The 23,908-nt window shown below is 41.3% G+C and overlaps 1 protein-coding gene across 3 annotated transcripts in view; it reads left to right on the top strand.

The window, feature by feature from the left end:
* The window catches only part of frem1a (Fras1 related extracellular matrix 1a), a 58,203-nt gene that overhangs the window by 11,567 nt on the left and 22,728 nt on the right, over positions 1-23,908 (top strand). The window contains exons 2-20 of one of the 3 annotated variants that reach the window (XM_047386157.1): positions 1,709-2,143; positions 2,866-2,960; positions 3,083-3,393; positions 10,124-10,320; positions 10,467-10,790; positions 10,875-10,983; positions 12,926-13,057; positions 14,039-14,383; positions 14,466-14,608; positions 15,979-16,175; positions 16,255-16,345; positions 16,435-16,602; positions 16,689-16,897; positions 19,394-19,487; positions 19,600-19,852; positions 22,158-22,361; positions 22,516-22,701; positions 22,786-22,982; positions 23,090-23,300. In XM_047386157.1, coding sequence (XP_047242113.1) covers positions 1,901-2,143; positions 2,866-2,960; positions 3,083-3,393; positions 10,124-10,320; positions 10,467-10,790; positions 10,875-10,983; positions 12,926-13,057; positions 14,039-14,383; positions 14,466-14,608; positions 15,979-16,175; positions 16,255-16,345; positions 16,435-16,602; positions 16,689-16,897; positions 19,394-19,487; positions 19,600-19,852; positions 22,158-22,361; positions 22,516-22,701; positions 22,786-22,982; positions 23,090-23,300 — 3,709 coding nt within the window. In that variant the 5' untranslated portion in view covers positions 1,709-1,900. Of the gene's footprint in view, positions 1-1,708; positions 2,144-2,865; positions 2,961-3,082; positions 3,394-10,123; positions 10,321-10,466; positions 10,791-10,874; positions 10,984-11,068; positions 13,058-14,038; positions 14,384-14,465; positions 14,609-15,978; positions 16,176-16,254; positions 16,346-16,434; positions 16,603-16,688; positions 16,898-19,393; positions 19,488-19,599; positions 19,853-22,157; positions 22,362-22,515; positions 22,702-22,785; positions 22,983-23,089; positions 23,301-23,908 lie in introns of those variants that run through there. The other 2 variants (XM_047386158.1, XM_047386159.1) reach the window with 2 other exon arrangements.

Below are 23,908 nucleotides of genomic sequence, written 5' to 3'. Positions count from 1 at the left end.
TATCCTATGCTACCTGATAATTTTACCTATTGGAAGCATATATATAGTAAAGAGAATTGGCCCAAGTACTGAACCCTGTGGTACTCCACAATTAACCCTGGAGTTTGAAGATGATTTATCATTTACATGAACAAACTGGAATCTGTCAGACAAATAAGATTTAAACCAGCCTAGCGCTGTTCCCCTGATCCCTACAGCATATTCCAGCCTTTCTAAGAGAATATTGTGATCGACTGTATCAAATGCAGCACTGAGATCTAACAGGACAAATATAGACACAAGTCCATTATCTGAGGCTAGGAGAATGTCATTAGTGACTTTCAGCAGAGCTGTTTCAGTGCTATGATGAGACCTGAAACTTGACTGAAACTATTCAAACAGGTCATTGCTGTGTAAATGCTCACACATATGATTGCCAGCTATTTTCCCAAGAATTTTAGATGAGAACAGAAGATTGGATATAGGTCTGTAATTTATTAAATCATCTTGATCAAGCGAGGGTTTTTTAAGTAAAGTTTTAATTACAGCTACCTTAAAAGCCTGTGGTACATATCCATTTACTAAGGATAGATTTATTAAATCTAGAATGGGGCCATTTTGTTTCTAATCGTGTGTGATTAGAACCAAAATGATTGTAAACAGGGTGTAACAGTGAACAGAGGAACATATATAATAATAATAGGCACAGGAGATGCTGAATGGAAACACAGAGGCTCTAACAAACCAAAAGCTTAGGACCAAAACCAACATGAGAGACTAAATAAACAGAACAGGACACAAGAAACAACTAAGAAATTCAACAAAAGAACTAATGTGGAAAGATCCTAATGACAATTACACTAAGATGATCTAAATGCAAACACAAGTTAGAACCAAAACACAAACTGCTGTTGATACTCAGAAATAGTGTTCAGAAAATAATTCAATTTATAAATACATGAGATTTGAGCGTTTTCGTGAACATTTATTAACATATTCAACTAAAATAAAAAACAACAAACTTGTAAGTGTCATGATTTGTGGGTGTTTTTGGTTTATTATTATTATTATTATTATTATTATTATTGATATATTTTGAATCATGCTTCTGGTCATGCTTTAGTTTTTGTCTTCTTGTTTATATTTTGTCAAGTTAGGTTATTTAGATTTGGTTATGCTTTAGTTTCATGTTTTTCTAGTTATATTTCTATTAGTTTGTATCCTTGGATTTCCGTTCGGTTCTGGCAACGTTTTGTTTTCTCCAGTCAATCAACTTTATTCGATTCACCTGCACCTAGCTAATCTGTCTTCTTACTTCACCTGGTTCACGCTCCATAAATACACACCTGTTCTGTTACTCGTCACGGAAACATTTTCAGATCATGTCACCTTGTTTTTCGGATCATGCCATGCCTGTCTCGCCTGCCTGTTACTGTTTTGATCCTGCCTCCTCTTTGAGTGAGTTTTTGTTTTGTCATGAATAAATCTTTTCACCTACTGTCATGCTGCCTGCTTGTCTGCATTCCGGGGTCCTTCGCTACACAAACCGTAACAGTAAGCCATAGTTTAAGTACATGAGTATTAAATATTTTATTTACAGATATGAAGTACACGTGGGTAGAGTTGAAATGTTGAACTGACCCAGAACAAATGAGTTTTGTTGATGTGTTGAGTAATTTTTTTTATCTATGAAATGCTTTAGCCTGAAATGTTGTCATGTTCTTTACAGCTCCTGACTGACCATGTGACCAGTTAAAAGCTCCCAGCTCGTCATGCTATCAGATGTAACGTTTGGCTACCTCCAGAAGAACTGCATCTTTTGATTCAGTCAAGGTTCTGATTGAAGTGTGTTTGTGGAAGAGACCCAGCTTTCATCTAGAGGCTGCTGGATGTCCTACAGAGTGCCCAGTGGCTCACAGCGATGGGTTCTCGAGGTCACACACTGGCCTTGACCTTGCTTGTTGTGCATCTACTTCTACTGACCTGCTCGTCTCATTGTTCCCTTGTGAAGGTCAATAAAGGTTTAAAGGTGAAACGAGGTCAGTCGGCCTTCCTTCAGGAAGGTGATCTGCAGTTCCATATTCCTGTTCAGAAGGATGCGTGCAAGGTGGAAGTAGTGTTAAATGAGCCCATAACTCAACGAGTGGGAAAACTTGTGCCTCAGGTAATGGAACCCTCATGTGCAATATGAAACCATGCTAATACATGAGTAGAACAACACCAACAACATGTTTCTCTGTCCAAAAGTTGATGTAACACAACAAGGCCTTAGGGCTGGGCCAACCATCTCGTGTATGTTTCACTTTTCTGTTAGAGAAAAATTTTGTCCTGCAAAACACACCAAAGACTTATGTTGACATTTCTACAAAAACATGGCCTATATACATAAAAAACATCCAGATTTAAGCATGGATTCAAGCACATTTTCTCCATAAATCTCAATTAATGTGGAATTCAGTCTACATGAGAGAATACCAGACTTCTATTTTGACACGCCCCGATTTAACTGTGAAAATAGATGTGAATAAGACCAGCTTTTATGATGCTCCTCTCTGAGCCACTTAATATTATGTCCACATGCGTAAGGAAGAGAAACTTAATATAATGTGAGTGGGAAACAAGAGTCAATAGCAGAACAACCTGTTTGGCTTTGGCAGAGAGGATTTGACAAGTTTTTCAGAGTTGGAACCCACATACTCAAATCTGCTGCTCAGCCCATAAATGTGTTTTGTCTACAAATGTTGCACAATCTAAAGGGAAATCATCTGAGTTTTCAACAGGGTGATGTTTATTGCCAAGAAACATTTTTACAACAAAGAAATAGTCAAGTTTCTTACTTTTGTGTTAATTATATATTCAACAGAAAGTTCCTTTTGATTACTGTAGGTGTTTGACTGTCATTATCTTTCTGATGAAGTAAAGTATGTCCACAATGGCTGTCCATTGTTAAAGGAAGATACCATCAAGCTTCGCCTTTACAGGTACAAGATTCAACTTAAAGTGATTAACATAACATGGAAACATATTGTTTAGGAGACAAACTTCAAGTGGAATGTGTTTTCTCAATCTTCTGTTTCTTTCATACTTTATTATTCCTGACCAGGTTCACAGAGACAGAGACATACATGGAGGTGTTTACTCTCCATGTGGACATTGTAGCGCCTGAATGCAACATCATTAAGATGGGTCCCAAATCCCTCCATGTCTCTGAGTTCTATGGCCTCTCTGATGCTATTGATGGCAACATGGTGTCCTTCCACTATGAAAAGAAATCTAATCTGGAATGTACCATACACCTTAGTCACCAGGAATCCCACCTTCCTGCCCATGGCCAACTTGTCACTGGAGACCCAGAGAGAGCCACCAAGAGAGGCGACGAGCCAGAAAGTTTTATCTACCTACGCCAGCAGCTAGGTGAACTTTGAAAGCCATTTTTAATCTAAAACTCTAAGAAAAGCACTAATGCAAAACAACTAGAAGTGTAACAGTACACGTATTTGTACCATAAATATCTGGTACAGTCCTATGGGTTTGGTATGCACTTGTACTGAAAGAATACTATGTTGTTTCCTACTTGAACACATCCAGAGTGTTAAAGTAAGGAACTCAGGGTACAATGTTAGGTTCTGAAGCGGAATTTAAAAAGCAATACCTAAACAAAACAGAGAGGATTTCCAGCTGTCACTAAGCTCTGCTGTAAGGGAACATTAAGGTTTCTCATGCAACTACGGAGGAGAAAGAGTGAGCGTTTTTCAACAGGGACTGCACGGTGGACCAGTAGGTAGCACTGTTGCCTGGCAGGCCAAAGGTCCTGGGGTTGATTCCCGGCCGGGGGTCTTTCTGCATGGCATTTGCATGTTCTCCCTGTGCATGTGTGGGTTCTCTCCAGGTACTCTGGCTTCCTCCCACAGTCTAAACATGACTGTTAGGTTAATTGGTCTCTCTAAATTGCCCTTAGGTGTGCATGGTTGCATCTCTTCTGTGTTGCCCTGTGATGACTGAATCTCAAACCTCTCCCTTTTTATTTTTAGCTCTTCAAGGCCACAATGGCCAAATATGTGACTGCTGGGAGTCAACATACAGAGTCTCTTGCAAATATTGTCCTATTCCTAGAAGTGTTTTAGATTTTGGGATATTACTTCCACAAATTGCAATGTATTTTATCAGGATTTTATGTGATATACCAACACAAAGTGGGTTTCTTGAACAAAACATCCCCTACTAAAAATTAAATACTCGTACCTCTTTCACTTCATCTGGGACCGGGTCGCGGGGGCAGCAGACTCAGTAGAGACACCCAGACGTTCTTCTCCCCAGGCACCTCCTTCATCTCCTCCGTGGGGAGCCCAAGGCATTTCCATCCCAGTTGAGAGACACAGTCCCTCCAGCGTATCCTGGGCTGCCTGAGCCACCTCAACTGGCTCCTCTCGATGTGGAGGAGCAGCTCTGACCCCCTCCCTGATGGCCGAGCTCCTCACCCTATTTTTAAGGGAGTGCCTGGGCATGAGGAAGCTCATTTCAGCTGCTTGTATCCGGGATCTTGTTCTTTCGGTCATGACCCAACGTTCATGGCCATAGGGGAAGGTAGGAACATAGACCAACTGGTAAATTGAGAGGTTTGCTTTTCGGCTCAGCTCTCTCTTCACCACAACGGACCGGCACAGCTTCACCATTACTGCTGGAGTCCGCACCGATCCGTCTGTCGATCTCCCGCTCTGTCGATCTCCCGCTTCACTGTCCCCTTACTCATGAACCAGACCCCAAGATACTTGAACTCCTCCACTTGAGGCAGGAACTCCCCTCCAACCTGAAGAGGACAAGGCTCCCTTTTCCGGTCGAGAACCATGGCCTCGGACTTGGAGGAGCTGATTTTCATCCCAGCCGCTTCACACTTGGCTGCGAACCGCCACAGCGCATGGTGTAGGTCTTGGCTAGAGGGGGCCAGCAGGACCACGTCATATGCAAAAAAAAGAATACGAAATCCACTGGTCCCCAAACCAAACCCCCTCTAGCCCTTTGCTGCACCTAGAAATCCTGTGACAAAGGGCAGCCCTGCTGGCGTCCAACATGCACTGGGAACAGATCCAACTTAGTGCCGGCAATGCAGACCAAACCCTTCCTCCGCTTGTACAGAGATCGGATGGCCCCTAACAATGGGCACCCGACTCCGTACTCCTGGAGAAACCCCAACAGGGCACCATGAGGGACACAGTCAAATGCCTTCTCCAGGTCCACAAAACACATGTGAACCGGATGGGCAAACTCCCATGAACCCTCGAGTACCCTGCAGATGGGGTAGATCCAGTCCAGTGTTCCACGGCTGGAATGAAAACCACACTGCTCCTCCTGAAGCCGAGGTTCAACTATCGGCCAGACTCTCCTCTCCAATACCCTGGCATAGGCATTACCAGGGAGGCTGAGGAGTGTGATCCCCCTATAGTTGGAACACACCCTCCAGTCACCCTTCTTATGAAGAGGGACCACCACTTCGGTCTGCCAGTCCAGAGCCACCCTGACCATCACGCAATGTTGATTGCAATCCTTGATTGTGTGGTCCTCATGAAGGTGTCTTGAACCGCTCTTTGTCTGGCCCGTCACCCAGAGCCTGTTTGCCATGGGAGACCCTACCAGGGGCATTTAAGCCCCAGACAACATAGCCTCTAGAATCATTCGAGCACTCAAACCCCTCCACCACATCAAGGTGGCGGTTCTAGAAGGGTAGTAATATTAAAATACTACTACTAAAAATGTTTAGAATAAAATACCAAAAGAAATAAACTTCTACAGAATTAAATATCTCAGCAGTCAGTAGGAGGACTTGGAAGATGCAGATATTGAGGGTGTATCATTCAGGAGTTTGATGGTCTGTGAATAGAAGTTGTTAGTAAGTCACTAGCTGTCCTAGCTTTTACACACCTTTAGCATCGACCTGACAGAAGAAGAGTGAAGGGGCTGTGTTGCAGTTGTGTTTGGGGCCCTCCTGATGTCCCTGGTGGACTAAATGTCCTGTAACTGGGGAAGGCTGCTCCTGTAGTGTTCTGGGCCATTTAATTAAATGTTTGGGAGTCTTCCTATCATGAACAGCACAGTTCCCATTCCATACTGTGATGGAACTGGTGATAATACTCTTCACTGTGACATACCAAGTTTCCTCAGTCATCTCAAAAAGTAAAGTTACTGCTTTGCCTTCTTGAGGAGTTTCTGGGTATTGTGAGACTGGATGAGGTCCCCGCTAAATTATGTTTGAAGGTACTTCTCCATCCCTCTCCCACTCATTTATAGAGGTGTCTGCTGCACCTTCCTCCTCCTAGAGGCAATAACAATTTATTTTGTTTTTCTCCACATTCAAGAAGAGATCATGGACTTGGCACCAAGCCACCAGTACTGCCACCTCCTTTGTGTATTTCCTCACTTCTCTACAGTGGGGATGAACCCAATGACTGTGATATCATCTCAGAGGACACTCAGTCATATGGGAAGAGAATGTATAGAATCATCCTCAGCACACAGCACTGCAGAGTCCCTGTGCTCGCAAACCAGATGTTTGAGGTCTGCCTTTCTGACTCTGACAGACTGGATCCTTTCTGACAGGATGTACTGTACCAAGCTGCTGAGAACAGGTGCTTTGTAGAACGTTTGTGAGGAATGACCCCATTGAATCCTGAGCTGTAGTCAATAAATAGCATTCTGACATAAATGTCCTTGCCCTCATAGTGAGTTAAGGCTATTTGGACTGCAGCACTGACAGCGTCATCAGTGGAGCAGTTCTGTCTGCGTTCCACCATTAAGAGTTCAGTGTTCGTTGAACAAATTTCTTCTATCACCAGCATGTTCACACAACATTAGTTGTTATCACAGATATCAAAGGAAACATTGCCCATATCTCCCACTGTATCATTCTGACCCTCAGGTTGGTCATCTTATTATGCAGGGAGTGTACATTCTCTAGAAGCAAGATGAATAGTGTTGGACATGTAGCCCAAGCATTTAGTCTAATATGTAGCCCCCCTTTAATGCCTCTCCACCTCATTTATTATCTGTACCTTTAAACCTTTCCCACGAACTGCAGCATGGGCTTGCATTTCGTACAAAGTCAACATATGATTTTAACCTCAAAATTAGTTTTGCCAAAGTTTAGAATTTTGTCTTTGCTATGTTGCACTATTGCATGGGTGAGCTGAAAGAGCAAAGCAAACATGTCATAAACTGAGCCAGCAGTCCACTGTGACTGGCTAAGGGTTTGAGAGGAGAGAGCAGACCGCAACAGCAACAAAGAAGCAGTCCTCCAGAGTACTTGCTTTATTAAACAGAAAGGGCCTGATCTTCAAAGATCCCAAATAGCAGGTGCTAATTTGCGTGTACTATAAATAAATTTCACGTGCAAAGAGTAGGCTTGTTGCATGCAATCTTCAAAGATTGCATGTGCAATGAACAAAAGGTGCAAAACAGGTACAGACTGCCCTATTTAAATGAGGAAGTTGCGTGTGGTACTGGCTGGAACTAGAGGAAAAGCAAACAGATCCTCTGCTGTGTTGCTAGAAATATGAAGGGATTGTAATGCTGCATTATTATAAATGATCCAGTTGTTAATTTTTTCCTTCTGTTCTGTTCAGCCCTTGCTTTCTAGACTGTTACAGTTAGTTAGCTTTTGTTGTGGTACTCACAGCAGGTTTGTCATCTGCCCCGACAAGATTATTTCTCTTATCTTGTTTGATTTAACTCACAACAAATTGGACAATCAATATTAACAATAAAAAAGACAAATAGGTCTGTGGATTAATTTGTCTCCCTCGATCTTTTAATTATTTTCTGTAACTCACCGGGTTCTGTTGGTTTTTTTTTAAGAGTTCGGAGTTTATGATAATATGCCACAATATTTAAGCCTGAACTAATATTATCAACTTAAACATAGATTGTTTTAGGAGTTGGCAATCTGTATGATATGGCTTTGTTAAATTTAAAACAGAGCGTCACATAACTGTCCTGCAAAAAAGTTAAATTGAACATTTATATACATAAAAAAAAGCAGGCTTTGAAAATTGCATTGTGGGTGGTAAGGGATCAAAGCTGATCTACAAACGAGGTGGTAGGTTAATCGGGCGCAAAATTGCGGGCGCAAACTTTTTAGCGTGTCTTCATGAATATGCAAAACATATGCTAATAACCCCAAATCGCAAATTCATGGGAGGAGGTTATGCAAATGTCATCCCTTACCACCTGCAATGCGATTTTCAAAGCCTGAAATGGTTTGCAGGCGCAATTTTTGCGTGTGGGTTTAGCACGTGTGAAATGCAGGTACTAACTGGGACTCAAAAATGTCTGTGGTCATTTTGGCCAAAAGGAGGCATAGATAGAATGACAGATGACAGGGAGAGATAATATTTTGTACATTTGCCAACAGATTTGGGTTGTCAAATATAAAAATATTAAAAATAGATGAGTTAGAGGATTCTATGTAGGATTATCGGAGCTCTGATTTGGAGCCAATCACAAAAAGAAGCCATGATATTTCTCCCATGGTAAAACTCCTTGCAACACTTCATTCAACATCATTCCAGTATAACATCGCTGTCAGTGATCATCTACTATGCGCGCACCTGATCATGGCAAAATGCGCTCACAACTGATCAAACGCGCACCTGTAATTGCACATCAGGCAAAAGACCCACTGTGCTTTGATGTTGATAATATAATTAATAGGAACAAACTAAAGACATTGTAAGGCAGATTAAAACCTTCATTTGCAAACTGGATGCTAAAATCACTTCTTAGCAGGTGAAAAACCACAATTTTAAAGCAGCTTTTCCATGTGGTGACAAAGACAGTGTATGCTTTAACCTTGTCATTAAACAAAACACATTGCATTATTGACAGTAACGTTATGTCATTGCAGAGCAATCGGAGCTGGATCAGTTTTATTATGTAGTTTAAATGTGAACATGTGCCATGTGAGGGTTATGTTTATGCAGTTAAAAATGATTTTGTGACAGCAAAAACAATTCAAATAATCAAACACCTATATCATTAAAATATTGGCAAAACAAATAAAACGAATTTAGTAAAATCATTGGAGAATAGTTTATTTTTATGTGCATAAAGGTTTGACTTTTTTGCAGGAGAAGTTTTAAGCCTAATCTTAAAAGTAGTCAGGGCATCAGCCTCACGGCCTGAAGCCAGGAGCTGGTTCCACAGGAGAGGAGCCTGATAACTAAGGGATATGCCTCCCATTGGACTTTTAGAGCAATTTACCTTCCAGAACAACAATGATCCTAAAGCTACGGCCAGAACTAGAATTGAATGGTTTTATTTAAAGCATGATTGTTAGATTTGTCCAGTTTAAGCTCAAAGCCAAAATCAACTGTAATAAAACTTAACTGTTAAGCCTCTGAGATGCTCTCCATCCAATCTGAACTATTTTGCAAACAAGACAGCAGAAACATTTCAATCTCAAGATTTGTGAAGCTGGTAAAAATATACCCCAAAGTTCTAGCAGCTGCAGCCACAGCAAAAGGTGACTCAGGGCGGATCAATACAAACACCCTTTAAACTTTTCAGAAAATAAATGTGAAAACAGTCATTTTCTACTGCTTCTTCCATTGTGGGTCGCGGGGAAGCTGGTGCCTATCTCCAGCAGTCTATGGGCGGGAGGCGGGTTACACCCTGGACAGGTCGCCAGTCCATAGCAGGGCAACACAGAGACACACAGGACAAACAACCACACACACACACAAGCACATACACACACACACACACACACACACACACACACACACACACACACTCATTCATGCCTAACGGCAATGTATAGAGACTAATTAACCCATCAGTCATGTTTTTGGACTGTGGGAGGAAGCCGGAGTACCCGGAGAGAACCCACGCATGCACGGGGAGAACATGCAAACTCCATAAATGTGAGAACATTTTCCTTCTATCCTTCCATTCTGCAATGTACTTCCCCTATGTACTTCCTTGAGTTAGTCTATCACATAAAATGACAGAACATTTTTTTTAAATAATTTGCAGTTCCAGCGCAAAAACCTGTAGAGAACTCTGAGTATCAATATGTACAATAAGAATTTCAGTAAAGTTAAAACAGTTTATCTCCCTTTGAGTTAGCCTCATTGTTTTCTCTCTGTATGCTCAGATAATAAAGCCAGGGCACTGTGTAAATCTGAAGATTGCCTCAAGGGTCTGAAGCTAGTGACATTCACCAAAGTTCCATGTGAGGACTTCCTCCTGATAGGAATCAAGTACCAACACATAGATCCACCTTCTCCAGATGTAGACTATATTGCAATCCGACTGGACCTCAAGGACACCAGGAGTGGCAGCATATATCAAGTAATCTGGGAGCTTAGTTTGACAGTGTGCAAAATAATTTAAAGTTACTCTAATATTCTGTGTAAACATTTTAAACTTGATTAATATTATCATTAGCTTTTTTATGTTAACCTTTCTTTAACTTGTAACATTTTCTGTTTCTGTAGTCTGAGCAGGCATGGGTTCCAGTCCGGATAGCTGGTGCAATGCCCAACCAGCCTCCCAAACCATCTTTCATGTCCATGTTTATCTTGGAAGTAGACCAGTTCATTCTTACTCCCCTCTCCACTGCGACACTGGATGCTGAAGATGAGGAAACTCCAAAACAGCTTCTGGTTTTTAACATCACTAAACACCCTGAGGAAGGCTTTATCACCCATCTATCTGATCACACCCGTCCAGTCTCCTCCTTTACATGGCTTGATCTGAATGACATGCTTATAGCTTATCAACCCCCGAATTCTTCACATTCCCAACGAAGGAATTATGAGGTAGAACAAAATAATATTGTAATTCTTTGTATTATATTAAACATTCTGTTTTGTTGTGTCACTAGAAACATCTTTTCGTAACAGGTTGAAGTGGAGGTTCATGATTTCTTCTTTGAGAAGAGCCCATCAATAACTATGCACACATCTGTAAGGAATGCAGACACAAATGCACCAAGAGTGTCCTGGAACATGGGTATGGTATCGTGTTCTGATTGCTGGTAGAATTCAGTTTTGATTGCTTTGATTTGACATGTAGCAGCATTGCCTCACTGCTAAATCTAGAAACTATACATGGTTTTAAGCGCATGTGTAACGGGTCATTTGTCTTACCCTGGGAAGGATTGGTGGCCCGTTCAAAAGGTTTCCCCTCTCTTGTGCATTGACTGCTGGAAAATTCTCCAGGTCATGACATATGGAAGTAGCAGGTACAGAGAAAAACGAAATAAAAAGACTGATGGTTTGATTTAAGCTTTTAAAGCTTCAACAAAGAAATCCCACACTGAGCTCCATGACTCATGTGATAAAATAGGATACGTTACGACATCCTGTGTGTGTGTTTGTGTGTGTGTTGTTACATGTCCTATCTTAATAGCTTAGACAGTATAGTGAGTCTGGCTGCCTGTACCTAGTCAGGGCAAATTTGTTGTACAAGAAGGAGGGTAATGGAATGGAGCCACGGACCACAACCCTACCCAGTGACATCTGGGGCAGCAACACATCGAAAAAACTAGAGCCAGACCCCACCAATCTGGGCCATGTGCCCTAAAAACCAAGGCAGCTGTAAGTGGACCCCTGCTGAAGCACAGCCATCACAGGGTGGCAGTGGAGCCATGTTAGAGGGAAAAAGATGACACTAGATATTAGGGGGGATCGTTTCCTCACTTTTTCCTCAGTAAAATAAAATTTTTGTTGATACATTTTGTAAAATTAGTAAAAAAAAAAAAAAAAATTTAAACACGATTGTGGTGTTTACCTGTAATTAAATTAATTTTTTTCAAAAGATAAGCTAAAAAATATCTGGTTCAAAATATAAAAAAACTGGATATGAGCAAAACGTCAGATTTGGGCCATATTTCAGTGTGAATGTAGCCTATGCAAATGCAACTTCTTTTTGCCAATTTGTGGCCTATACCCGATTTTTCCATGGCAGTCAGAATGGCCCATTTCCTGCATCTTTTGACCTAAAAAAAGATCTGAATTGTGTCACTTTCATTTGTGGCACTAAATCTGAGACATATCCAATAGTTTTCAAACCGTTCGCAGTCTGAATGTAGCATTTCATCTGGCTTTTACGTCATTGTACACATCCACACAGGCTAATTTACAGAAGTAGCAGTCACTGCTCCACAACAGGCCATTGTTAATAGTTGAGCTCTCTTTTTTTTTCTTTTTCCTTACCTTTATCTTGTAAGCTGTCATAATATTGTTCTCTCCCATTGCTCACCAATTATAACACAGAAACGCATACATCTATTATTACTTCCGTAAGCAGTGTGGTGCTGTGTGGCGTCTATGTTCTCCATCTGCGCATGCGGGTCACTTTAGGGTTGTGAACTGTTCAGACTGAAGTCTGATGGCTGTCATATTTAATTAGTAGTTTCAATGACTAAAATCGGATTTCAGCAAAAAATCTGAATTGATCATTAAGACCTGCAGAGTGAATGTAGCCTAAGTGGGAAAATAAAGCAAAGGATTCTACTAAATAAATGACCTATATATTAGAACCCCCCTAAAGGAATGTGACCTAGTGTTTGAAAATGGAGACCTCACCATTCAAACATTACTATTTCATACCAAATATCAATAAGCTATTACTTACCATACCATACCAGCTTTATTTATTGAAAACTTTAAACACCCAGAGGACCAAAGTGCTACTCAGAATAAAAAGAAACAAAATAGCCCCTGTAAGCAAAGTGTACAATATACACATAAATTGTTACCATTTTAAGTTTTAAATTTTTTTTAAATTTGTGTCACTAGTGGCCTTTATTTAACAGAATACAGACAGAGAGATAAGGGGGGAAAACATTGAACAGAGTTCCCAGGGTCGGGAATCATACCCCAGACAGCTGCATCGAGGACTCATAGCCCTGTTACCAGTTTAATTTTAATAATCATTTTCTTCTGAGCAGGTCTTAGTCTACTGGAAGGTCAGTCTCGTCCAATAACGTGGGATCAATTCCAAATCGTGGATAATGACAACCTGAATGTTGTTCGAGTCATCACTGTGGATGGCCTCCTGCACGGGCAGCTAACTGTAAGAGGTACTAACACAGCAAAGACACAGACAAAATTAGATTTCACCAGCTAACATTTTAATACCTGTTACTGAAATTATATTGAAGACACATTTGAACTTTGGGAAACCGCAGCAATGATTTAGAATGCTCAATTGCTTAAATGATTGTTGAAAGTTTTCTATTAAATAATTTTTTAATATGTATTTTACCTTTATTTAACCAGGAAGTCCCACCTAAATCAGATATCTCTCTTACAAGGGAAACCAGGCCAAGACAGTAGCCATACAAATCAGAACTGTAGAAAACATTGAAAGAATACATAAACAAATAAAACAAAATGGCAAAGACATTCAAACACGGTGGGCTGCACGGTGGTGCAGTTGGTAGCACTGTTGCCTTGCAGCAAGAAGGTCCTGAAGGTTGTTTGTGTGTTGCCCTGCGATGGACTGGCGGCCTGTCCAGGGTGAACCCCGCCTCTCGCCCATAGACTACTGGAGATAGGCACCAGCTCCCCCGTGACCCACTATGGAATAAGCGGTAGAAAATGACTGACTGACATTCAAACAGAGTGACAAGAAAAAAAACAATGGTTGTTTCTCTTTCACTGCATTTTTATGATACTTCTAAAATCATTAATGGATGTGGTTTTGATTTTAAGAACATTTTGTAGATTATTGTAGACAGCTCCATAGAAAATGGTTGATGCCACTACTAAGTCAAAAAAGCTCTGGAGGAGCACCACTGCAGTCCAAAGGATCTCAGTCTCTTTAGCGGGATAAAATCTCTATAATCAATTAAGGTCAGAAAGGTGGCCACAACCAAGTTTTTCTTAGCAAGATTTGTAAAGCAAGGTTTATTTCTGAAATAAAAACAAATTTCACTTTGAATTACTTAACTAGATTAGAGATATGTAAATTAAATGAAAGCTTTTAATTAATCTATGTAGTTGTGTACTCTGTTAGAACATAATCACTATTTTATTTGTTTGTCTGACATAAACTCCAGGTGGAAAAGGCTTAATGTTCACCGTCAATGACTTAAGAGCAGGTCTTGTCTTTTATCACCATGACGACAGTGACTCCACAAAGGACTTCATTATTTTTCGCATTTCTGATGGCCACCATCAGACCCGACATAAGTTCCCCATTAAGATCCTCCCCAAAGATGACAGCCCTCCTTTCCTCATAACTAACATGCTGGTGGAGGTCTTAGAAGGTCAGACGACTCTGCTCAGAGGTTCCACCCTCAAGGCTTCAGACATGGACTCCAGTGATGACTATATCCTCTTTAATATTACTCGCCTCCCACAGGCAGGAGAGGTTATGAAAATCCCAGGACCAGGGCTGACAGGTCTGGAAAACTGACCATTTTCTTCTCTGTTTTTATAATATCCAGTATTGTTAATGTCATGTTTGTTTTGATTTTTATTCAGGTTACCCTGTCAGTCACTTCCTCCAGAAGGACCTTTCACAGTCCATTGTGTACTACCGACACCTTGGGAACGAGGTGTTTGATGACTCATTTGAAGTCGTGCTGTCTGATTTCCATGATCCCCCTAACTTTTCAGAACCTCAAGTGAGTAACAGTAAGGTGTCTTTTAAGCACTTGTGCTGAACGATATCTAAATAAAAAAAGGTTTCTAGATAAGCGATGAATGAGTTCCATATAACTGTGTAGGTTCTCCGTTTTCCAGTTCATGGAAACATATAGTTTTTACAGAATTTCCACATTGAAAGAAAAATAAAGGATTACCCTATTCTATCAATCCATACCATATCAGCTTATCTGTAGGTGGCTCAGGGTCTATTTCTAACAGTCACTGGACTGCTGGAGATAGGAAGTGGGGTACACCCTGGACAGGTTGCCAGTCCATTTGAGGGCAACACAGACACCAGACAGCCGTGCAAGCACACACGCAGAACTAAAGGCAGTTTACAGTTATCGATTAAACTAAAAGGGTTTTTGGAGTTTTTGGAATGTGGAGGTAAAACATGCAAACTCCATGCAGAAAGAGTCCAGGCTATATTTTAAACCAGGACCTTCTTGCTGAAAGGCAACAAGGGTGACATCTTTGCCACGGAGAAGGCTAAGGAAGAAAATATTGCCTTGTGTCTCAAAAATATGAAATTGTAGTTGAAAAGGAAAAGGTGTTATGAGGCCCACATAAATATTTCTGTTCAAGTTTAAAAAGTTTCAAAGGGTTTTTTAACATTAGGGTAAAATGGACCAGAAGAGTGATAAGCAGCATCGGGAGAGAAGCGTCTCATGGGGAAGACAGAGCTGGTCTAAATGTGAAGCTCTTATCTAAATTGATTTAGGTTCCAACCCTCGCCTAGTCATCAGTTGTGCAAAGACCAAAAGACTGAGAGTGGAAAAGGCAACTGGTTGAAATGAGCTTTCTCCACAGGGTGCTTGGACTAAGCCTTATAGAGATAGGGCTATTCTGAAGGACCCCAGGCTAGAATGGGTTCTCATCATCATCCTAAGGACCAGTTGAAATTGACACCCTTACAGAGATGAGTTAGGAGCTTGTCCCACTAAAATGAGCCATTGGGGCAGTCCCAGGACTCACTGAAGAGGTCCTATTGTTTAAGAAATGCCTCACTGTCCTTTTAGATGAGCTTGAGGAGGTGGCTGAGGTAAGCGTGGTGTGTGGGCTCCCAGCAAAAACTGTTGTCCCATGGCCCTATCACTGACAAGTCATACACAATGAAATGGACAGCCCTTTAGATACACTAGATGTTAAAGTATTGAAGATAATATTCATATGATAGTGTTGCTAACATGATGTGTATGATTGAATCAGTACAAAGAAACTGGACGGGGTTTTGGCTCAATCAGAGCCTAGCCAGTTGTGAAATATAACTTTCTTTAGAATGTATCTATTTTAAGCAATGTGAATATGAATTTATAGTTTTTAGCTGACAGTCTGATGACTTATTCAGGTGATAGTTGTGCACATTGAAGCAGTTCCAGACCAACCACCAAAGGAGGTTTCTGGTTCCACTCGGTGTCTTGTGATCAAAGAAACACAAGTGGCCCATATAACCCGGCAACAGCTTCACTTTGTAGACCAAGAGTCTCCAGACAGTGAGCTCACATACACAGTTACAACTCCACCTTTCTACACTGGTCATTACAGGTTAGTATATGTTCACATTCACCAGTATATTTTTAGAAAGCTCCTTATGTGAAGTATGAGTTGTTCTCGTAATTAACAGTGGTCCAGATGCAGGGAGGTTATTCCTGGTCGACAGTGTACCCAAATTTACCAAAGACTCCAACGCACCAGTCCTCAGACTCTTCACACAGGTAAATAATTTTCTTCTTAGCAATTTCATCAGTATATGTGTTATCTGCTTTACTATAAAAACTCTCTTTTTCTTTTATACTATTTTTAGCATGCAGTGAACTTCATGAAAGTAGCCTACATGCCTCCAATTATGGATATTGGCCCTTACCCTCAGTATATCCAGTTTATCCTATCTGTGACCAACCATCTGGGCAAAACAATAACTGGGATCTGCTTTAATATCACTCTAATGCCAGTGGACAATCAACCACCACAGGTGGAATCAACAGCTGTCTCTTCCCTGTCTCAGTACTAGGTAGAAATGTGAATTTAAAGAAATGATGTGAATACCTTCTGTTTCAGGTCATCACCAACGCTCTGACTGTAGATGAGGGAGGGGAGCACTTCCTGGACCCAGAACAGTTGCAACTGTCAGATGTTGACTCTATACTAGAAGCCTTGCACGTGGAGCTTCGAAGGGAACCACAACATGGTGTTCTGCACCTTGATGGCCATCCATTTACACCAGGCCAGAACTTTACACTGCAGGACCTGATAAACCATAAAGTTAGGTCAGACATTCTGTTTTATTACAATATTAAATTAATGTAAACTTGTAGGAGGCAAACCAGAAAAATCTAACTTGGCAACAATTTTTGTGAAAAGTACTCTTTAAGGCTGTGTTATTTTTGCATATACAGGGTACGCCATAATTATACATGACTTTGTTATATAAAATAAAGGTCTCTTTGCATAACATAGCATAGCTACAGGGGTTGGACAATGAAACTGAAACACCTGTCATTTTAGTGTGGGAGGTTTCATGGCTAAATTGGACCAGCCTGGTAGCCAGTATTCATCGATTGCACATTGCACCAGTCAGAGCAGAGTGTGAAGGTACAATTAGCAGGGTAAGAGCACAGTTTTGCTCAAAATATTGAAATGCACACGACATTATGGGTGACATACCAGAGTTCAAAAGAGGACAAATTGTTGGTGCACGTCTTGCTGGCGCATCTGTGACCAAGACAGCAAGTCTTTATGATGTATCAAGAGCCACGGTATCCAGGGTAATGTCAGCATACCACCAAGAAGGACGAACCACATCCAACAGGATTAACTGTGGACGCAAGAGGAAGCTGTCTGAAAGGGATGTTCGGGTGCTAACCTGGATTGTATCCAAAAAACATAAAACCACGGCTGCCCAAATCACGGCAGAATTAAATGTGCACCTCAACTCTTCTGTTTCCACCAGAACCGTCCATGAGGAGCTCCACAGGGTCAATATACACGGCCGGGCTGCTATAGTCAAACCTTTGGTCACTCATGCCAATGCCAAACGTCGGTTTCAATGGTGCAAGGAGTGCAAATCGTGGGCTGTGGACAATGTGAAACATGTATTGTTCTCTGATGAGTCCACCTTTACTGTTTTCCCCACATCCTGGAGAGTTACGGTGTGGAGAAGTCCCAAAGAAGCGTACCACCCGGACTGTTGCATGCCCAGAGTGAAGCATGGGGGTGGATCAGTGATGGTTTGGGCTGCCATATCATGGCATTCCCTTGGCCCAATACTTGTGCTAGATGGGCGCGTCACTGCCACGGACTACCGAACCATTCTAGAGGACCATGTGCATCCAATGGTTCAAACATTGTATCCTGAAGGCGGTGCCGTGTATCAGGATGACAATGCACCAATACACACAGCAAGACTGGTGAAAGATTGGTTTGATGGACATCAAGGGGGGGGAGTGGTAGTCTAGTGGTTAGAACAGGAGGTTTGCAATCCGGAGGGACACAAGGGGCCTGGTTCGTATCCCACAGCTTGCCACTCTCGGTCCCTGAGCAAGACCCTTAGCCCCAGAATGCTCCCCAGGCGCCGCACAATGGCAGCCCACTGCTCCCTATAAGGGATGGGTTAAATGCAGAGGACAAATTTCATTGTAATGTACATGTGCAATGACCAATAAAGATGATTTAATTAATGAAAGTGAAGTCGAACATCTCCCATGGCCTGCACAGTCACCAGATCTAAATATTATTGAGCCACTTTGGGGTGTTTTGGAGGAGCGAGTCATGAAACGTTTTCCTCCACCAGTATCACGTAGTGACCTGGCCACTATCCTGCAAGAAGAATGGCTTAAAATCCCTCTGACCACTGTGCAGGACTTGTATATGTCATTCCCAAGACGAATTGACGCTGTATTGGCTGCAAAAGGAGGCCCTACACCATACTAATAAATTATTGTGGTCTAAAACCAGGTGTTTCAGTTTTATTGTCCAACCCCTGTATATAGTCATCAGTCAGTCAGTCAGTCATTTTCTACCGCTTCTTCCATAGTGGGTCGCAAGGGAGCTGGTGCCTATCTCCAGCAGTCTATGGGCGAGAGGCAGGGTACACCCTGGACAGGTCACCAGTCCATCGCAGGGCAACACAGAGACATACAGGACAAACAACCATGTACACACTCATTCACACCTAAGGGCAATTTAGAGAAACCAAATAACCTAACAGTCATGTCTTTGGACTGTGGGAGGAAGCCGGAGTACCCAGAGAGAACCCACGCATGCATGGGGAGAACATGCAAACTCCATGCAGAAAGACCCCTGGCCAGGAGTCGAACCCAGGACCTTCTTGCTGCAAGGCAACAGTGTTATCAACTGTCTGTATGCTGCGAGCGCTTAAAACTCGAAAGTCGAATTCCTTGTTTTGCATACAATCCGGGCCAATAAAGCTGATTCTGATAGGAACAGGGTGGTTTGAATTACTTTACCTTTAATAAATAAAATTATCTTTTGAAAACTGCTTTTGGTATTTACTCAGTTTATCCCTGTCTGATATTAACATTTGTTTAATGATCTTAAATGTTTTAGTTTGACAAAAAACTAAAACCAGAAGAAATCCGTAAACTTTTTCACAGTGTGTAGTCTGTAAGGTTAAGGAAGGGTTGATGGTTCTATTATTTTTAATAAACATTTAGATTTTCACCACAATGGTTTCGCCAAAAAGATCCAAGAAAAACTTTGCCTTAATGTGTTTAAACCATTGCTTTGGTTATTTGCTCTTGCAGGTACAATCATGACGGCTCAGAAACTACGGAAGACACCATTGAGTTTATTGCTACAGATGGCACTAATTCAGTCAGTTTTACTCTGCATGTAAAGGTAACATCAGTGGACACACCAGAACAAAAAATGTGTGATAAATATGCAAACGTACCTGTTATCATTATTAGGGTATGATCATCTGATAAAGTGCATTCATTGCTGTTTATAGGTAACACCCATCAATGATGAGCTCCCAGTAATGGTTACTGGTTTGAAACCTGTTCTGAGGTGTCCAGAAGGAGAAGAAATAGTCATCACTTCAGAGTACATCTATGCCACTGATACTGACAGCGACAACAAAAGCCTCGTTTTCCTGATTGCACGGCAGCCTTACCATGGGGTGGTTCTGAGAAATAGTGTTGTTGTAGATCGCTTCATTCAAGCAGACGTCACTGCAGGCATCATCGCTTATAGACACACGGGTAAACACCTGACAACACACCAAGCTTAGTGGATTTATTTCATATCTAAACAAAAATGTTTCATTTTGTAATAAATACAAATCTATTCCAATCTATTTCAACGTTATTTATGAAGCACTTCAACACAATCAGTACCCGGTGAGAACCCACGCATGCACAGGGAGAACATGCAAACTCCATCTCCATGCAGAAAGACCCCCAGCCAGGAATCAAACCCAGAACCTTCTTGCTGCAAGGCAACAGTGCTACCAACTGCGCCACCGTGCAGCCCAATAAATAAATGAAACATCTTTCAAACTAAACACAGGAAATGTGCAGTTCACTACTTTGCAGTAACAACTGAAAGTTTTTTTGCATATTTCTTTTCTAGATTTGAACATTTACATCCTTCTTTGAAATGCAGCTCAGACTCAATCAGTTTAGATGGAGTGCTTTCGTAAACATCACTTTTTAAGTCATGTCTCTGATTCTCATTTGGAGTTAGGTCTGAACTTTGACTGGGTCATTCTGACAAATGCTTGGATTCTAACCAGTGGTCTTAAACTTCACTCCTTGAGGACTGGTGTCCCACAACATTTAGATGTATATCTGCTTCATTTGTAGGACTTTATAGAACTTGACCACATGATGAGGAGCCAATTGGAAACGTCTTAGAGTTACTTGACACTAGTCCCCGAGAACTGGAGTATGAGAGCCCTGTTTTAAACAATTCCAATCTAATCTTATTTTTTTGGACTTTGACATGAATATGCTTTGATCTAAACCATTCTATTGTAGCTCTGGCTCTATGTTTAGGGTGGTTGTCCTGCTGGAAGGTGAAGCTCCACCCTAGCCTCAAGTCTTCTGCAGTCTCTAACAGGTTATCTTCCAGGATTGTGCTGGATTTAGCTCCATCCACTTTTGGCATTTGGGCCAAAACGTTAGATTGTTGTCTCCTCTAATCTGAGCTCTTACACTCCTTGACTTGTGGCAAATAAGACTTCCTATGGCTTATTTTCAACAATAGCATTCTTACTGCCACTCATCAGTATTAGCCATCTGACTACTGGTTGTCCTGAGGACAGATTCTCAAACCTGAGCTGTGGATCTCTCCAGCCACTTGAATACTTCTCTGATGAATGCTTTTCCTTGCCCAGGCCATCAGCACAGGTGGATGTCTATGTCTTTGTAGGTCTGCAGTTGGTTCATCCTCTTTCCATGTTCAGATGAAAGATTGAACAGAACTCTGTGAGATGTTGAAAGCTTGGGATATTGTTTTAGAACCTCACCCTGCTTTAAACTTCTCCACGACTTCCTTCCTGAACTTTCTGCTGTGTTCCTTGGTCTCCATGATGCTGTTTACTTTCTAACTTCTCTAACAAACCTCTAAGGCCAGAAACAAAACAGCTGCCGTTAGATTTATTACACACAGCTGGATTCTACTAAATAATTAGGTGACTTCTGAAGGCAGTTGTCATAAAATGGTGGTGCCTCCAGGAACAAAAATGCTTACAGGAGCTCGGGAGCCACATGTTGAGTAGAAATGTTCATGGATAACTGAACAGGTAACTTACATGGAAAAACCAGATAAAGACAGCAAAGATGTTGAGATGGGCATGGAACAGGCAGGCAAACAGTAGAATCCAGTAGTGAATAATGAAACCAGATAGTTTAAATACGAAGGCAGGGTAGAGGAATGAGCAATGAATCAGTAGAGCTAATCAGATGAAATGTGGAGCAGCTGTGGCAGGGAGAATGCAGAGCAACTAAATGAGGGAGGCTAATAAACGTAGATGAGCAGGGATACAGAGATATCCAGGTGAGTAACAGACATCTAACAGGAAATTAACTCTACTGTAGATGGTTTAGAAGACCACCAAATAATAAGCCAATAAGGAAAACACATAACAAGCATGAGGAAAAGAACTAAAGAAAGCAAAACCTAAAGAACAAAGTAAACAGTAAATAAATAGTAAAAATACCCACAAAAGGAATTCAAAACTCAAACACCTACAGGTCGTGACAGCACTTGGTTAAGCTGAATCTTATTTATGGGTATCAGAGTAAAGTGTACTGAATACAAAGGTGGGGCACACTCTTCAGATATTTATTTGTTACAAAAATAAAACCATGCATCATTTTCCATCCACCACAAAATCTTACAGTACTTTGTGTCGTTCTGTCACATAAAACACTAATGAAATGCATTGAGGTTTGAGGTTGCTGTGGCAAATTGTGGAATTGTTGAAATGGTATTCATACTTTGTACAGTGCTATACGGCATATCAGAGGTTTAGTCTTAAAGTGGTTTCTTGGATTGTTTCAGGACTGGAGATTGGACTAACTCCTCGCCATGACACCATCACGTTTGTCATTTCTGATGGACAAACTGAAACATCAGCTTCATGCTGCAATGGGGGAATTCCAACCAGGAGCAGAGGCACTGCTCGGCTATGGGACAGCCTGCCTGTCTACGACCTCCACATCACAGTTTATCCCGTTGACAGTCAGCCACCTTCACTGGCAACAGGTGGGCTGAAGACCAAATGTTTCTGGGATTGAGGGCTTTTTTATGGGGCTTGTGTATGATTTGCATTTGAGCTAATGTGGGAAAAAGTACATTTGTAAGCTACATGTTTCTTAATTGGAGGAGATATGACATTAAGTTTGTTTTGTGTTCCCAGGTGACATCTTTACAGTGGATGAAGGTGGGACTGCAGTAATAGCTGGTGCTCATTTGAAGGCCTCTGACATGGACACAGTCCTAGACAAGCTTGTGGTCAGTCTGTTTTCTCCTCCCCAGTTTGGCTACATAGAAAATGTCCTCCCCAGCCCTGGCTTTGAGAAAAGCAACACAGGCATAAGCATTGGTAAGCATTAGGATGCACAGTGTTTATTAGAATACAGGTGAAATACGTAGATTCATGTGTTTGGTGTTACCTCCTTTTCCATAGCTTCTTTTCTATACAAGGACATCACTGAGGGTCACATAAACTATGTGCAGTCCAGACACCAAAGGATGGAACCCACAGCTGATCAGTTCATGCTTTGTGTCTCAGATGGCAAGCACAACTCTGCTAACATTCCTTTCTACGTCATAATTAACCCAACAAATGATGAAATGCCAGAATTTATAGCACGCAACATCACAGTAAGTTTCACTGAGTTTTCTGTCTCATCCCCACACATCATCCCTTAGTCTTTGTTCACATAATATGGGAAAATAAATTTGACTGGCTGGTTCCTTGTGTCCTAAAGGTACAAGAGGGAGAAATGAAGTACTTGGACTCATCTGTGTTCCATGTGATGGACCTGGATGTGCCCAAGAATCCCCTGCTTTTCTCTGTGGTCAGACCTCCTCAGCATGGCAGCATCGTCCGTCACAGGAACGGAAACCCAATCACCAAGAGACAGGGACCCAATCTATGGTCTCCTGTGGATGACTTTACAATGGCAGATATTAAAAAGGGTACATTTTACTTACCTCAGTGAGACAAATGAAACACACTGTTACTGTTCCAAACAGGATGAATTTTTTGTATTTAGTCAACAGCATTGGAAAAATTCTGATCTGTTGCTGATATAAATAGAGATGCACCGATTTACGGCCATCACCATCTCAAGTTGTTGTAATATAATATAATATAATATTATTCTGCTGTGAGCAGTCAATAATTAATTATATCTGGAGCAGAGACGAAGTCGCGTTGCATGTTTTAAATAGGTTTTAGCATTTTATATTAGCAATTATCATTGTTTGTCCTGCTAAAAAGCATTTAAGCAGCTCTGGTCTTCTCTATAAAAAAAGGCACAGTCTGAAATTTATCAGCTATTTTCTATTTTTATATGTGAAAAAAAGACATACGTTACAGTTTCATTCAACTGTCTGTTCAACTAATACCTGCTAAAAATCATCATTTACCTGTTTCTGACTAAATAGGCCTAACATGTTCTATTTAGCCCATTTGGCAGCATGTATCTGTTTCAAATGGAAAGTTGTTGATACAGACAGGAGACCACCACTTTTGCAGCACTAGGGCCTTTATTTTTGTTAGCTTTTCAAAGTAAGCACACACC

This window comes from Girardinichthys multiradiatus, chromosome 14, assembly GCF_021462225.1.
Source record: "Girardinichthys multiradiatus isolate DD_20200921_A chromosome 14, DD_fGirMul_XY1, whole genome shotgun sequence".
NCBI lineage: Eukaryota > Metazoa > Chordata > Actinopteri > Cyprinodontiformes > Goodeidae > Girardinichthys > Girardinichthys multiradiatus.
The sequence above is the reverse complement of the archived record's forward strand: the minus strand, read 5'-3'. Positions and strand labels throughout refer to the sequence as shown.